This window comes from Corvus moneduloides, chromosome 17, assembly GCF_009650955.1.
Source record: "Corvus moneduloides isolate bCorMon1 chromosome 17, bCorMon1.pri, whole genome shotgun sequence".
In the NCBI taxonomy this organism is placed as follows: Eukaryota; Metazoa; Chordata; class Aves; order Passeriformes; family Corvidae; genus Corvus; species Corvus moneduloides.
In genome coordinates, this window is record NC_045492.1 from 221,491 (window position 1) to 239,108 (window position 17,618).

Sequence of the window (17,618 nt, forward strand, 5' to 3'; positions counted from 1 at the left end):
CCTCACTCAGGTAGCTCCATCCAGTCACCAGGCAGCAAATAAACAATTTGCTGTAGCCATAGTGAGCAGAATACCTTTTTATAGGATACAACTTTCTCTGCAAAACTGGTGCAAAGCATAACCAAGAGTGGGACTCCCACTTTTGGTAAAAGTAAGCTGTCTGATCAACTCAAGGAAAACATCATGTGGAAATACTACCTCTGATCTGTACACAAGCTGCCATGTTCCAGCATCGCTCTGCTTGTAAAACTCCAGAAATGGATCCGATTTACCTAAGAAATCCTGCAAACAAAAACCCACCAGAAGTAATCAGCCTCCTCTATATTTTACCAAAATGAGTAAAGAATTAGCTAATTGGTATACAATACTTCAAACAAAGAACAAACGAACTATACATTTGTTTTCTTTCCTCACTTTTATTTTCCTTTTTAAAACTGCTGCACTCTGTAAGTCATCAGAATTTATCAGCTCCAATTCCAAGATCTCCTCAGATCATTTTTGTCCCTATAAATCATGTCATTTTACTAACTGAAAGTTAGGTCACTAAATCCCCGTATTGGCCTTTGGCTTAAAATAACATTGAGCAGTACACCTAAATTTCCACCTTTTCTTCTTTAACAAAAATACAGAAATATCAGTTCACAGCTACAGTACTCACTGGAGACAATTACGTAACTGATCTGTATTAATATACAGAATGTTCCAAAGCCAAAATAATACCTCAAAACCTAAACCTGGCAGTTGAGTTTCTGGTTTGACATTGTGGTCTTCAACATGCAATTGTATCTCCAGTTTACTCCATTGTAAATAACACAAAACACAGTGAGCCTTTGCTTACACATGGATTACTGGCTTAGCTGAATGTCTGCAAACACAGAGATTCCTGGCCAAAAGGTACAAAACATAACTTCTAGAGAAGCATGGAATATAATTTTTTAAAAAATAAATACCTTTTTGTCCAAGTTTTGGGCTTCAATTTCCAAGTACACAACCCTGGTATCTTTAATCTCCTCGGCTGAAATCTATGCCATGGAAAATGGAGGGGGGGAAGTAAACAAGAAATCACAGTTTTGCTTACACTTTGTCCATAAAAGAAACTGTAGTTTCTTTTCAATATCTCTCTCCTGTATACATGTAGCATTTGAAGATATACTGACAGACAACCAGAAAAGCCACTTTATCCCAGACAAGATATTGAGAGAGTTTTTTCACACAAAAACCTCATTTACCGTAATAGTGCCCTTTCCTGCTGGCTTTCCCTGCTTCAATTCCAGCGGTCGGGTGAAAACTGAGCTGGACACAACCTAAGGGTAAAAGGCAGATAATAAAAGTATCAAGTTAGACAAAGAGCAAAGAATTACTCTTCATGTGCAAAGTTTTCAAACTCTTGTAAAAGTTCTAAAAAGATTTAAATGTGTTTCCAACAGTGACAGCCATCAGTTTGTGCTCCTGAACAGTCTGAAAATTATCTTCTTTCACTATCCAGGAAACAGTGCCCACAAACACGTCTCCAAACTTAACTTTAGCTTCCTATTTTTGCTACCTCTTAGAAACAAGAGGCATTGTCATCACAAGCAGCCAAAAAGCTGCTAAAAACAGAAAATACTATTTAATTTATTGAATCTTTCTTTAATAATATGAATCCCACTTTTCTTCTCTTGCCTAGCTATACAAACCCCTTCTCAGGAAAGGAACATAGAATCTCGAGTAGCCTTATTTCCCCTGATGGTCAACTTTGTGCAAAGGAAACTCCATGAGAGCCCTCCAAGCACCATGCTTCCTTACTCCCAGACTGCCTTTAGTGCTACAAGTGCCTCCTAAGTTAAGCAATTAATTAAATACCACATGTATTTCTAACCTTTGCTTTGTGATCAACATAATGATTTTTCTAACTACATTCAACGGTAACACGAACATGTTTAACAGTGTTTTCAAATTTGAGTATGTTGAAGCCTTTGACAAAGCAGATTTTCACTTCATTTTTTATAGTAAAACCAACTCTCGCTTCTTATTTTGTACATCACTTAACACGTCTACACGCACCTGTCCCAGTGTGCACTCAACCCCTCCCAGGTAGTCATCGTCATTTAAATCAAAGGACTTGTTATCAATATCATACACGCTGAATTTCAGCTTCTGCACTTTCTCAAAGTAGTAGTCCACAACCAGTTTCTTGCAGAATTCAGGGTCTTGGCAGTTCTTGATCTTTTCCGTGCGATCTAGCTGCACAAACACAGGAGTAAAGCTGTTGATAATGAATACGAAGCCCATACTCTCCCACGCAGCTTTTTACCTGCACCAGGTGGACACAGGCACCAGCAAGGCTACACACCCTGGACCATGCCTTGTGCTCAGTGACAAACCAGGCTGATCAATGGCTCCCCAAGAAAAGAAACAGCATTGAAAAATACACACTATCATATGGGAAAATTCTGAAAATTAGGGGGAAAAGATTGCTGAAACACTGTATTCTGGAGTGTGTGCTCTAGAGCAAGTCATACCGTAACAGGCAAATGAACCTCCTGCTGCAACTCTGAGCAAACAAGTCAGCAATTAATGAAACCACAGAAGGTTTCAGTGTGGGCAGTGTGACTGACCACCAATTGTAAATCTGAATTAAGTATGTCATGCACCTGCCAGGAAAACCTACGGGATGGAAAGGGGGAGACTCGGCCTGTTTACACCCACCGGCAGCGCGCGGCCGCCGGCCGCTCTTACCTCAGCCCACCGGCCACCGCCCGCGTCCTGCAGCAGGACGCAGAGGGGGTCCGACCTGGAGCCCAGGTCCCTGTCGAGGAGGCTCCGGCAGGACACGGACAGCTCCACCCGGGACACGCACGCGGCCATCTGCGGGCAGAGCACAGCGTCAGAGGGCCCGGCCCGCACCCCGCGCGCCCCCGGTGTGGCGGAGCGGAGGCACGCGCGGGCGGGGCGGGGCCGCGGCTACCGGCGCTCCGCGGCCCCTCCCGCCCCGGGCCAGGCGGGCGCGGAGGAACGCGGTGCCTCCGCGCAGCCGGGCGCCGACTGCGGCCCGCCTCGCCCCGCCGCCGTCCCTCGGCTGTTGAGTTCACCTATTTCTACCGGGCTCTCCCCGCTGCTCCCGCTCCCCGCGCAGGAGCCCTTCCCTCTGCCTCGGTGCGCGCTGCTGCCCCAGGTTTCTACAAAGGGCCGGGCCTGTTATCCCCTCCCTGGGACCGCCGCTCACAGCCCCGCACAGGGACAGGGACCTCCGTCCCGCCAGCGCCGCAGCCACCGCCCCACGCCGAAGAGTCGCCGCCCCACGCGATGAAAGCGCTGCCAAAGCTCCCCCTGCTCGCCCACGGGAGCCACAAAGCCCACGTGCTTTGCCGTGCTGGCTTCCAAAACACCGTAACATCATCCCACAACCGGAGGATAACTAAATTTTATTACACATTAAACTGCAGACAGCTTCTGTTTGAGGAACAGCTATAATTCTCAAAACTGAATCAGAAGATGAGCCTTCAAGCATCAAAATATTACAGAGACTGAACAGGTTGAGGGCTCTACCAAGTGCTTTAAACAGGACTATTTCACAGAGAAGCTCCTTCTGAGTCTGGAAAATAAGGAAATACTTGCTTTGGCTTTCTAGTACCCGAGTACCTCATGGCTTCCTCATACTTTAAGGGTGTATATATTTAACTCAAAAAGAAGAGCTTTTATTGTATAACATTTAATCCCTTGGACATCCCAGTCTGCAATCTACTCTGGACAAATGTTAACAATGTCACTTAATACGCCAGTGCATGGCACTCAGGTGCTCCAGTGAGCAGGACAAAATTAGCGAAGCTTTAGGCAAAAATAATCATAGTGCAGCTTTCAACTAAGGTCATTGTCATCGTTTTGTTTAACACCAGTATTTTCAAAAAAACTTGTTTGAAGTGGTCTGGTCAACTGTTCAAACTACTGGCAGGAGCCATCCATTTTCCACTCTGTCGCCTTCAGCCCCAAGTAAGATTCACAAAGAAACCGCTGCCTTTAATAAATACATTTCCCATAAAATTGCAAGTCACAGCTATCAGGTTTTTTCTTGATCTCCACATACCATTCCACCAGACCAGCTTTCATCTCACACAGACTCATATCTGTGCATTTGAGGTTCTACAGACAACAGCAAAAATTTGTTTGACACCCACTATTCCGACAACAAGATCAGGACATCTAGTCTGAGCTCCTTTGCCAACATTTTTGCCTCTGTTTTTCTCTACTGCAACAGAGATTTCTGTACTAACAGGAGGCACCTTTCCTCCCCACTAGAGCTCAAAGAATCAGGAGTAAAGTTAACCTCAAAGAAACAGCTCCCCATAAGCTTTAGCATCCCCTGTCAGCAGTGGTCCATTTCTGGGAGGAAACCATTACTGCAGATCTTAAACTGCATGCAGGACAAGCCCACACATATTTATTCCATGATAAAAAGACATCAAAAAGGAAGAGTTTGAGATGGCAACTGTTAAACCACACAATGGAGCCAGGAGGTGAAGGGACCAAGTCCTCAAACCCAATCACCTCTTATCTGCTACCTGAATCTCTTCTCCAGATCAACAGCAATGAAATTATGAAAGTACTCCACTGCTTCAAAGATTTGACTTCCAGTACCCAAATACCCAGAAGGCTGTCTCATCTGATTGTTGTAAATTTAGAAATGGCATAGGATTTCCCTTGAAATACAGCCCAGATGTTCTGCTGAACCACTGGAGATGTTACAAACTACATGGGATCCTTTCCCACTATATCCTCTTGCCTCCATCAGGAGATCACAGGGCACTCACTGATGCACATAACCACCAAGACACAACAGAGCACGACCAGGCCAGCTGTTTGGAGTGGCTGAGCAGGAACTGTCCTAACTGGCTGTACTCCCTTCCTCACCAACTCAGGGGATAACAAGAAAGCAGGTTTGACAGCTACAGACAGAAACCTTATGAAAAGAAGATGGACAGCTCCTTAACAGATTCAGATTTTTAAAAACCCTTTTTTAACCTGAAAACACCAGTTTAAACCTCAGCCAGTAATTACTTATAGATTACTGCATATGGATGTCCTTGAAGGGCCCACACAACCTTCTTTTCACGTCATGGCTACCCAAACACACGGTATGGGGTTCTCCAGGATCAGTTCATTCCTTCAATAGCAGCAGAAGAAAATCCTGGTCATAGACATCCCAGCAGCAAGAGCAAGGAGTAGTTGGTCTGTTAAGACACAGCATCCATTTCAGCCAAGCCTGAAGACCTGCTTAGCCTGCAGGTAAGCATCTTTGCCCAGATACCCTGTTCATGCAGTTAATTGAGCAGCACAAATCTCTGGAAATCTGCCTGCATTTGAAAAACTTAGAAAGATCAAAAGTTTAACATATTTTCATCCCCAAACACACACACATTAAAAAAAACTTAATGGGAACAAAAAATAGTGATGTTCCTCACCAATTAGAAAAGCTAGCTCCAACTTGATTTTTTAACAGGATTTCATTATGAAAATATTGGCTCAAATTTTTTCTTTTCCTCCATAAAGTAAGATTTCTGGAATTTACTTTCATGTCTCATAGTAACCTGTAGTGATTGCATCTCTCCTTCTATAAAAAAAGTGACTAGTTTATGTGAAATATATCAGCTTTCATCTCCACTTCTCTCCATGAAGTCCCTGTTCCTTTCCTCCGAGAGAAGTGAGAATCGCAAAGGTTTTCAAAATGCCAGCAATTAGTGCTTGGACTTAGAACCACGCCACACCTAACACAACCCCCCAGCCTGTTCCTCTTTAAGCAGGAGCCTATGATGCTTTCTCTGTTTTGCACTTCCACACAACGCTGCAACATCATCTTGGCATTTCATTACTCCAAGCTGCCCAGCTGGCATGTGCCAGCTCACTGCAAGGGACAAGCACTACAGCATCACCCAGCGCTGACACTGTCGGAGCAGTGACACTTCACCACTTACCAGTGCTGTGCAATAGACACATGATGGGAGAAAAATCTTCTAGTGGTTACTAAGCTCAAACAGTGCACGAAGGCTCTGATCTCAGGCTAAGCATATAATTTTGTGCAATTAAACTGAAAGAACTTGGGGTTTTATTATTTTTATTAACAGCCGCCTTTTTCCTCAGCATGCATTCAAGAACACCAATTGTATTCAGCTTGCAGACTGGAATCAACATTTCAAAACCACATTTCATGTTGTTTTACTGAGTTTTCATAGAGCATACTTATTTGTATCCATTCATATACACAAAATAAACTTAGTTTTTAGACTTGCAACAGTATTTATAATGACAGAATATTATTTACATTTGTTGCAACACTCAAATTTTTCCAACAGTTTCAGAAAATCTAAAATGCATTATTTCTCTATTTTCCCCCTCACAACCAGCCTTGATAACTAATATTGGTGTCTACTACTCGAACCTTCTGGTTCACAGAAGACAGTAGCTGTTTCCAAAGCAAAACCAGCAGCTAAAGCAAACTACTTTCCACAAAGTTACCACATTTCATTTATAAAGGATTTATTATACATTGACCCAGATCAGCTTGCAATAATGACAGTTTAACAACCTCCAACTGCCACTAGTACATTAAAGTACCACATGGTCTGGAAGTCACAAAACTAATCTAGCCACAGAAATTGAGATTGCCAAGTGAAAATAAACTCCAAAAGAAGTAATAAATTCAAACTCTCTTTAAAATACAGGAAACAGAGCTACTAGGTACAGTGGTTTCAAATGAAAAGGCAACGTAAGCAAGCCACCAGGTAAGTGCTGTTGCTTGAAACAGCTTGTAAAACACAGCTGAGGTTGTGTTACACCTCCATGATCAACAGTTATATGGACAATAGCCACACACATCTGATCCACTGCTCCCACAACCTGGGGATCTTACTGGTGAGAGCCATCACCTGTGAAGTTTCACCTTGAGCCAAATTCTGTACATTCCCTCAAGGGAAGAGTTTCCAACACACAGCTTCAGATCCATCAGGTACCTCTATTTTTTTTTGCTCTTATTTAGAATTGCACATGATATAACACTACATTTTGAAGAAAAAAGTAATACATCACCCATGTTATCCCTACCAACACTAGAGCAAAATACTATCCATAGAAATCTGCAAGATCCCAAGCACATCCTCCAGAGAAGTCTTTCACTGCCCAACCAGATGTCACGCCCACTTGTTCAAGTAAAACACAGAATGGCTCCATACTAGGTACACTTTAAGAAGTGTTCAGACAACCAAACTGAGGTCCAGTTTAAAAAGTCAAAATCATTTTTACTATGCATACTACCTTTTCCCTGCAAAGATGATCATAAACTCCAATAGGTGTATAATACATACAAAAAGATAACTCTCAACTTTTCAACAGAGCTCTTCTACACTGAAATGAAGTACAGCAGTAAAGAAGTTGGTCCTAAACAATCAAACCAAGACCAAAAATAAAAAGCTGCATTCTAGGAAAATCCCATAGGACATCTATGCTACACATTCAGAAGAATAAGCACCTAACAACCTGCTGCTTTCTGGAGTTTCATATAAGCATTTCAGAACTTCCAACCTTTTTCACATTTCTGCAGAAAAAACAACTTCCTTTCACACGGAAAAGAACACTTTCCAACATAAAGAAAATCAACACATAGACAAGTCTGTAATATTAAATTTATTATTCCTCTAGTGATTCAGCTTAACCAAAGCTTAAAGCAAGTCAAATGTAAGAGAAGAAAGCATTGTACACTTATGGTTGAAGAAAACTCCAAACCAAGAGAGATTAAAGGCTTTAACTGTCCCAGTTCAGAGCTTTGGAGGGTCTTGCATTTCCCCAAAACACCACATACGGGTGCCTGAAGCATAAATAAACTCCTCTTTACTTATCCCTCCTGTTTGAGGGCCACCATTTAGTTAACTAAGGACTAAGTGCTGGACACTGTGAGAATTATTGAATTACATAGTTTGTTTTATACACTTCCATCCCTCAGTAAGCCTGAAGACCAGAGCCTCCTCTTTAGGCTGACAGGATGAGGTGAAGACAGTGAGCACTGGGCAAGAGGGGCACTGTGATCACCCCAGCATGGCAGCTCACAGAACCCACAGTCACCCAGAGGACAAAAAAAAAATCTGATAACTTCATGGCATCAAACACCATCAGCAGTATTTTTAGCAGTGCCAGGAGGTGGTATCTTCTGGAGAGAAAATGGTAGCACTATCACTGAATACAGCCTTGTGTGTCAGCCTGGTTTTGCTGTTCCACATAAAAATGAAATATAAGCGAGGATTCAGCACAAGAAAACCTGCAGTTTTTTCATATTCAATCACACTAATAAATTCTCATTAAGTACATAAAGCTATACAGAATACCCAACCAGCTCTGTTTCAGTGTACACCAAATATTAGACATTAATTTAACGCCTTGTTTAACTCAAACTTGAGGCTTTAATGCATGTGCTCCAGGACAGCTGATTTCCAAAGAATTTACTCTGTACTGGACTGGCCATAGTTCCTGCCTTACATTCTGCTTACAAACCCAGCACAAATGTCAGCAATCGTGCCAGCAGGATGTCCCTACTGCAAATTTCATCATCTTGGCCTTTTGCTATCCAGCAACTCAAGAAATTAACCCAACACATGTAAGAGAGCATCTCCATTAATTAATCTTGCACTTACCAAAAACTTGTCCCCTCCCCCTTGTCTCTTGCTTAGTTTAATCCCACACCTTCCAGTTATCACCCAACTTTCTTCAAAACTCCTTCTCTCTTTTTCTGCCGTGATCCCAAAATACGCAGACCAGCAGAAGCAATGCTTTCTCTCATTATTAGTTCAATTTTGAGGGGGCAGCCTGTTACATTTTGGGTTTTGATATTACAAAGCTGATCCTGGTGCTGAGGTCAGGATCACTTTCTGAATGTGTCATCAAAATAAAAGTTATAATTTGATCCTTCTTTCCTGAACGCCATAAGGCTCTAAAATAAATCATATAGCTAGGTTTGTATCACTAGATGCACTAACATGCATCTTTATTTTAAACTGCAATTAAGAGAGTCTAATGAGAAGCACCACAGTCCACAAATTATTAGTCAATAAAGGCCTGTTCCAGCACAACAGCTCTTCCATGGGCCACAGAGCCTCATCCCACAGCCGCAGATGTTCTGCAGACAATACAAATGGCTGCAATTTTTTCTATCATTTCATTATTTCTGGCAGTTTGCAGCAGGGATGCAAGTGGGTTAAGATCACTATTACTACAGGCAGGGAATAAATCACTATTCTCCATACTGTGTTCCAAGCTGTCACTGTACATACAAGGGGTTAATTAACTGCTATTACAAATTTGACATATAACCTGAAAGAAATCTCCTAATGGTTATAAAAGAAAGAGAATTGTGAATACTGTTAAGAACAACTTTCTAAACAAACCGCTGTCAACTCGATTCTGTCCTGGTGAAGAGTGCCCATGGTCCATCAGACAGCCTTAATTCCAAGGATGAGACCTCCCAGGGTGGACAGACACGTTTCCTCCAGGGTGAAAAGCAGAGGCGGTGCTGATGCTGAAACTCTGAGCCATGACCAAGGGTAAGACCCCCAGCCCAGCCCCTAAGCTCAGAACTGGACTGCAGGCCTCATCAAACACTTTTTTGACCACTGCGCACCTGCTGAACACACAGGAAGGTACAACCTGGCTCTACTCACTGAGTTGTGTCCACATGAACCCTGAAGCTCCAGTATCACCACGAAAATGGGGGTGGGGTGGTGTGTCCAAAACCAGCCAATGGGTACAAGCTCTGACAACCCAACCTCCAAGATGCTCCTGGAAACTGACTGAGAAGGCAAAGCTCCCATTTATAACAACAAAAATAACAAGCTTAGAACAGTTAAAAAAAAAAAAAAGCAAGCAAGCTGAAACAAAGCATAACAATCACAAATGGGATGGTAATTTCCAGTAAAAAATGCAAGCAAGAACTTCAATCAGTTCATCTTCTTTACTGCAGCTTCCTCCCACCCAAGAGCCAAGTCCCAACTCTGGGGAAAAAGCACCTTCTACAAATTCACCTTTATACCTGTACAATGTTCACTGTTAACTTGTACAGCACCAATATCCCCCTTAATCACGATCAATAAGCTCAAAGAAATGACCGTGCATGCCTTCACTATAGATATATTCTCAACTTTTCTGAGAAATAAGTTAAGAAACTGACAGGTGAACATTGAAACTATTTCAAATATTATTTTGGAACATACTAAATTATAAAAAGTTTCAAATTAACACCGGGACTTAAGCAAAACCAATTATTAAACCAACCTCTTCATGCAAAGAAAACATGTTTCAAAGTTCTTCACAGTATTTAATAGCAGAATATCAAACCCCATTTCCTTGAAAAACTAACTTAACGCAGGCTGGGGCTTTGGAGTCCATCACTGGACTTAAGCTACAATAGTAACTGCAATCCTAGAAGTGTTCACTGACTCCTCCCACCAAGTAAGACTTTTTTTTCCCCATTCCTTTCATATTTATTCAGCTGCTTTTTCTTTCCCCTAACCATGATTCTCAAGTATTTATTACTGAAACTTAAAGAACAACTTAACTGAAAAACAGACTTAACAGCTCAACCACACAGACCTTTGTAACAACCCCAAACGTGTGTTTTACATGGCAAGCAATCTTTGCCTTTCTCCAGTAAGGTCTTGTTCTTTCCCTTAAAACTCCTGTAGGTCTAAACAGCTAAACATTTTGTCCCATTCCCCAAGTAAATCCAGCTGGCTATCACTCAATCTTCCACTTTTCAATCCAAACTCCTTAAGCTGAGATCAAAGACCACATTGCAGTTTCACCAGCAAGTACCTCCACACACCACTTCTCATTTACACACACCCATGATTTTTGAAGTGGTTCCTCAGCATCCATTCTGCCTATCCCTTTCACAACCTCTACCCTTCTCAAACACTGGAAATCTAAACTATAGTACCACTATCCTGTAGTTATACTACACCAATATAACTTTACCCATTCCTCCAAAACTAGGCATGGTGACTTCAAGGCAGAAACACATTAAGTCCACCTATGTAGACTAGTCCATACTGTGTGAACAGCATTAGCTCAAAGTAAGACTTTAAATACAAGTATGCCAGCAATACATTTTATTGATCTTCGCTATTTTATCAAAATCACATGACGAATTTTGGTGGCTACATGATACCAACAGCCACTTAGTCAATGAAAAGCTTGTCATATCATCTTCTTTTTACTGCACTTGCTGAATCATCACCAGAAAAGACTGAAATACACCAGAGGAATTCCTTAGACTGTTCTCAGTCACTCTGCAGTTATTATTGCACAGTGACAACTCTTGCCTAAAAAATTAGTAAGGACATAAAGCAGAAGTGACCTTTCAATTTCTCACACTTTAAGAATCGCATAACCCCTTCACATTACATAAGCCAGGCTTTCTTCTTCTACTTTAATCTCAAACATGATCACAAAACACGATCCAGAAAAAAGCCCAAAGCTTAATATTGGTTTTGCAGTACTCCCAGGAAATTGATTTCTTTGATTTATTCACTGCAAGTTCAACCTAACTGCCAACAGTCTTTCAGGTCTTTCTGCTTTTAAGTGTATGCTTCCTTTTAAGAGAGAGATTCACACTCTGATACTACTTTTCTGTCACTAATTATTACCATCTACAGTATGAACATCTTAACTTCTCCATCCTAATCTGTTGCAAAATAATGACACTTCAAAAAAAAAAAAAAAAAAGAAGAAAAACAAAAAAACAAAACAAAACAAAAACCAACAAAACAAACCTAAAAAATCCCACCACCACAAAAGCCTGACATTAAGGAAGTAGAATAAAGGGAAGGATATGGCAAGGAATTTTAAAAGTTGTTTTTTCTCTCCCCCACCCAGACTAACAATAGAACAATTTATAGGCTATAAACACCAAACAGACCTCATGTTCCCTTTCTGTTCTGTTCCAGGTCCAACTTCTCTTGCCAGTGCACCTTCACAAAAGCACAAACCCATCACAACAGTGGGTTCAAGCCATTCCACTTGTCTCAGAGACAAGTAGGCCAAAATGATCACACAATCTTCCTGCATTATGGGAGAAGAGACCACACAAATTCAGGCACACAGCTGTTTCCTCAAGTGCTCTGCCATGTCTGCTACCCACAGTATACGCACTGTAACAGTTTCCAATCTATACCCTGAAGAAGTCTGTTGTCACCAGGTCCGAATTTGCTACAAAGGTGTTCCACACCCTTGAGAAAACAGGTCTCTGCAAGGCAAGCGCCTGAAAACCCCTACAACTCCCACCAGGGACCCCCTTTCTTTTCTCAAAGTGAAATGGTTTCAACTAACTTTTAAGAAACATGACCGAACTGTGGCAGACAGAATTCTCCAAGAAAAACTTCTCTGATGAAAAACCTAGAGTAAATTTAACAGCTGTAAAAGAATGAAATAATTACACTGACTCTAAGCAGACAGACTTGGGAGTTACGACCATTAGGTGGAACCTGCAAACTTGGGTTACAAGCTGCAGAGCACTACCTGCCTCAACCAGGCAGTGGGCAGGACACACGTCAGACTGACTCGGCACCACAGTCATCTGTCCATCATAGATTCTTCATCACCAGAGCTTTTATGTCAACCTAATGCAGTACCAGAAGGATTTGGAAAGCACAAAAAGATTAAAACAGTATCTGTGTGCTGCCCAAAAAATTCAAAAAACAGGTTCTTCCTGCCTAAACTACTTCTTCAAACCTAAAGAAGACAGAGAAGAAGGTTATACTACATCACCACACCGTGGCTGGCGCTGAACACAGTTACAGGGATTCCTCTCACTTTCCATAATAACAAAATTAAACGATCCTATGGTTATATTCATTCCAGTCACTGCACCGAAATAGCTGGTCTTTCATAGAGATACATTACCTGCAGACTAATTAGGATTCATAGTACATTCACTTATTATTTAGTTTAAAACGAAGCATTTTAGGCTTCAGAAAACTTACTGTTGTTTCTGCTTGAAGCTATTTTTACAGACCCAACTAATGACAAAATTTAATGCAAAAAGTAACACAAGCTATCACGCAGAAGGAAAAGACTGCAAAGTCTTCTGCTCCCGGAGACATTAAAGCAGCCAAATACTACCTACTCCTTCAAAGAAATAGCATGATACAGTGCTTGCACTGCAAGGAAGAAATGCCATTCGGGTTATTGTCTTAACAAAACTAGTGTCAGTTACCCAAAGGGAGGGCTAAGTATCCAGATGACCAAAAAAGGCCTTCAAAAAATTCAGGACATTTGTGCAGTAGTGTTGTGTGTATGGTGTTGTGTGTGTAATTTTCCACGTATACTTGAACGGCTTTTTAAAGAGATGCATCCAGTTAAAACACCTTTATATACACACTGACTTAAGTGATAACAACTACAGTTGTCTTTAAAAAACTTTAAAAAGACTTACCATCAAAAACTATTCTGATTTACAATCTAAGAAAATATAAGACTGTGCAGAGCTTAGGTTTAACAGCAACTCATTTAGAGCAATTACCTATTTCATACATTCTATCATTAACAGCTGAATTTACATTTCAGATCAGTTTAAGAATGTAAGTATTTAGTCACTGGTTTATTGTGCTCTTTTTCACACAAACTCAGTGCTGAAGTTTCTGAACCCACATACATTCTTTATTAAATTAGGGCAGCATTTGGTTGTTTTCACTACAGCTAAAGCATGAAAGTTTCACTTCAACCTTTCAATTTCCCCCCTAATGCCCCATCTCTGATGACAATGTTGATGTTCCCTTAAAGTGAGGATGAAAACATTCTGCCATTGGCTTACCAGTTACTGAGAGACAAATTAGCTATACCACCACCACCCTGCACACATACCTCCCAAAAAGCACTCAAGTCCATATTTGGAGAGAGCTCTAAGTGCTATTAAAAACACTCTTATCTATTCATATGAAACTGGACCTGCAACACAGAAGACTGGCTCTGCAGCAATGCTGGAATGTAGTGGGGGAACCCTAGGCAGATGAATTTGTGGTATTTCATAACTCTGCCTCCCCTCCTTAAGGAACAGGGTTTCCCGTACATTCAGTCAGTGAACTGCCAGTGTCTAATGTTAATTAGCCTCTTCCCTTTTATAGCTGGTTGCACTAGTGTTCCTCAAGCACACATGGTTTATAAACTCTGCTCTTGTATTAGAAACATTTGCCTAATAATGAAAAAGTATTGGCAACCATCATTTTCACTTTAGAGTTGAGCTTCCTGTTCAAACAAGCAAGGGCTTTCCATAATCCATGTCCATCCTCCCATCAAAACAAGTAGCAATGCTTTGGTTATACTGCTGAAAACAAAGAAGTTTCATAAAAAGCTCATTGAGAAGCACATTCTGGCAAACACCACCACAGCAAGGTCACTAAACAAATGGGTGCTACACAGAGGCTTCAAATTTTACTGACAGAGATCCTATGAATGTCATCATAAAAGGCACTCAACCAAAATTATCTAAAAGGAGTTCTTGAAGTAGTTTAGGTTCTGACTATATCACTGTTTTCCTCCCCAAATCTGCCTATGTGACTAGAAAGCATTTCTAACCTTTCTATTGTCACACAGAGCAGTGCTACATCCACATATTCACATCCAATGGAAAAAAGTCGACATAAAACTATTTGTTCCAAACTCTGAAATTGCTAGCTGGAAGTTCCACCTGCCTTCAGATGGTCAGAAATCAGAGCCGTACAATCCAACTGATTCCTTGTTTAACAATACTGTAAATACAACACGAAGAGTTCAAAGAGCTACCAGCCTTCCTGAAGTAGTGACCAGACCAAAAGGCCAGGCTATGTCAGAGACAGTTTTAGGCAGGATTAATTCCTATTTTCCCTGTGAAAGCAACTTACAAGTCCTTACTTTTTGGTTCTAAACTTTACAGGGCAATCAAATTACACTCCCATGTACTGTGCACTGTAAGGGCAATCCCCACTCCAGTCCCCGAAGTCTTTCCTGGCTGTGACCTATGATCAACCAGGCCTAATTCACCGGTTACTCATAGCAAAAGAACTGAAAAGTTCAGGAAAAACGGTGAAGCTGGTGTGAGAATAGAAAATACAGAGTTAACAAATTGATTTTGTGGAATTCAGACTCATGCTAAAAGAGAACACATTCCCCGTTTCTGAAAGTTTACTTTAATGTATTTGGGAAGCAACTAGTAAGACTATTTGAATTTCAGGCTTTAGACATGAGAACACACAAGAAAGATAGACACAAAGGAGTAAGCTTTGCCTCTGCGGAAGAGTAAAGGAACTCAGGTCAGAACTCATCTGGCTGCTTCTCTCTGAAGCTGCCATGCTGTGAAGACACAAACCCAAAATGCTAACACAGGAAGTTGCACAGAAGTGAGTGCCAGCAAGTGAAAGGAGTCACAGCCAGACCATCTGACACCCATGTTCAGTCTGGAGCTACCAAAAAGGAACACTTGTAGGGCTGCTTTTCTTCCATATGGTGTTTATAGCCAGGAGTGAAAAGCATCCAGGTCAGGGACACAGGAAATGCTCCCTGCACAAGCAACACCCAAACATTCCACACAGTAACAAAGCTCCAGGAAAATCACTAACAATGTCATCTGTATAGAAAACAAGCCACAGTTAGACCTACCTGATCATGAGATAGGGAAAGTGCAGTGGATTTCAGTACACAGCCACAAATCAATGTGTGTACTACCAACCAACAGGTTTTCATTCCATGGAAAATCCAAACTGTGGAAAAAACAAATCTTTGAACTGCAATCACATTCTCACTGCCAAAAACAGGAAGAGAACACTTTGAGGTTACTCTTCCTGCATGAGCATTAAACAGCTTCCCTTCCTCTTCCTCTGTACACAAACTCTAGCTCAGTTTTCCCAAAGCCATGAAAAAAAATACAGCCACAGAACAGCGAGGAGCATCAGCAAACCTGGAAAAGAGCAAAGACGAGCAAATGTATTTGGCAACTCTGCCTCCAGGCCAAAGCAGAGTTTATGAAAAACCTTACAGCAACAGAATTCAGCATCTCATTTTCTTTTCAAAGACATGCACATCTAAAGCAGCAAACTGACATAGAACTAATTTGTGTATTTCTCTAAAGTCAAACTAAACAATTCCTAATATGCCCCGTTTCAAAACTGCTTCTTTCTAAGCAATTAGCAAATACAGCAACTAGTCATTTTCTTGCACTAGAGTCCATATTGAACAGGAATTGCAGTCCTTTCTTTCAGGGTCTAATCCACGTATCTGAATAATCAACCTAAACCAACTGCTCTCAAACAGTGGTCCATCGGCCAACCAGAGGTTTTAAATGGTCCATAACACACAGCAGTTTCAGTTTTGCAGATCAGAAGGCCAGAGGGCCAATAGCACATGCTATGGGAAGCAGCAACTTTGGAACCACCACAGCAGAAGACTGAGGAGAAACAAAATAAAGAAACCACAATCATTATTTACATTTAATACACCACTGGTGTGCCTGAAAACTGGAAATATACTCTTCTGTAGACTCTACAGTCTTTAGTGCTCCAAGATACTCTCAGCAAAACAAGCTGCTGATTTCACAGAGTATAGGCAATGACTTTAAGGACAGCATGAGCAATGTAGAACGGAGCAGCACACACGTTTTTTAAAAGGCAGACCTTCAATGTCAGCTGGTACACAACTACAGTCTTCATTTTTGCATCGATCTTCCTCTCCACTCACCACAAATTCAGAACCTAAACACTCAAGGAAAATGCTACATGCTATGAAAGGAATGCTACTTAAAATAAAGCATCCTTCAGGTTTCTTTAAACCTACAAAGCCTCAAACCTCTCATAAATCTACATTTAGACCATAGCAACAATTAATCAGTAAAGAACTGGTTTTAATGCTGATATTACAGAATTGACTTGTGTTGGCAACAAAATCTGACTGTGGCATTTATGGGTAACTGCTTGAAATTTGGTAATACTAAGTCACACTTTCACCCAGCTACTGAAGTTCTTTCATGCAAGTCACAATTTTATCATCGACTATTGCATTCATTTCTATTTAGAATGGAAAAAAACCCCCGTATGTTAAAGAAATCGTGTTGTGAATGTACCATTTTACTACTTCTTTTTTTAGCAGTAGTACTTAAGACACACATAAGGAACTGCTAAAAACACCAACTAAGCCACTTATATAAATACAAGTACCTTCTTTCCATTATTTGGAGAAATTGGGACATCAGTGTCACTGACTATATTGTTCCAATGAGGCTAAGGATGTAGCTTCCTGACACTCAAGGCATCAATGTCAAAGCAACTGCAGATTTGAGCAGCATACATAAGCTGATTCTGTCTACTGCTACCGCTTGCTAGCAGTCAGCTTGGGGTGTTATATGCAAGGGTAGTTACGTACCTTCCACATTGGAGATGGGACCTCAGAGGTCCTACCCCTTATTTTTACGGCTGTTCATGAATACAGACAAGTGCTAAGTAAGCAATTTTATGAACTCTAGACATATAGTCTAACGGTATCGCTCATCATTTAGCATAACATGCAGTTTAAAGCTACTTCTAACATTCTGTACGTTGTTACAGAAAACTTAAGTTCGCATCGACCCTTGATAATGAACG

At 41.1% G+C, this 17,618-nt stretch overlaps 1 protein-coding gene across 6 annotated transcripts in view; it reads right to left on the reverse strand.

Moving 5' to 3' along the window:
• The window catches only part of CPNE1 (copine 1), a 50,646-nt gene that overhangs the window by 20,370 nt on the left and 12,658 nt on the right, over nt 1–17,618 (reverse strand). For all 6 annotated transcript variants that reach the window (XR_004243559.1, XM_032127289.1, XM_032127290.1 and 3 more), the window contains 5 exons: nt 2,719–2,847; nt 2,044–2,223; nt 1,230–1,304; nt 951–1,022; nt 199–282 (listed from right to left, as the gene is read on the reverse strand). Coding sequence is in view for 5 of the 6 variants with exons in the window: in XM_032127289.1 (XP_031983180.1) it covers nt 199–282; nt 951–1,022; nt 1,230–1,304; nt 2,044–2,223; nt 2,719–2,847 (540 nt within the window). In the remaining variant the exon portion in view is untranslated. Of the gene's footprint in view, nt 1–198; nt 283–950; nt 1,023–1,229; nt 1,305–2,043; nt 2,224–2,718; nt 2,848–17,618 lie in introns of those variants that run through there.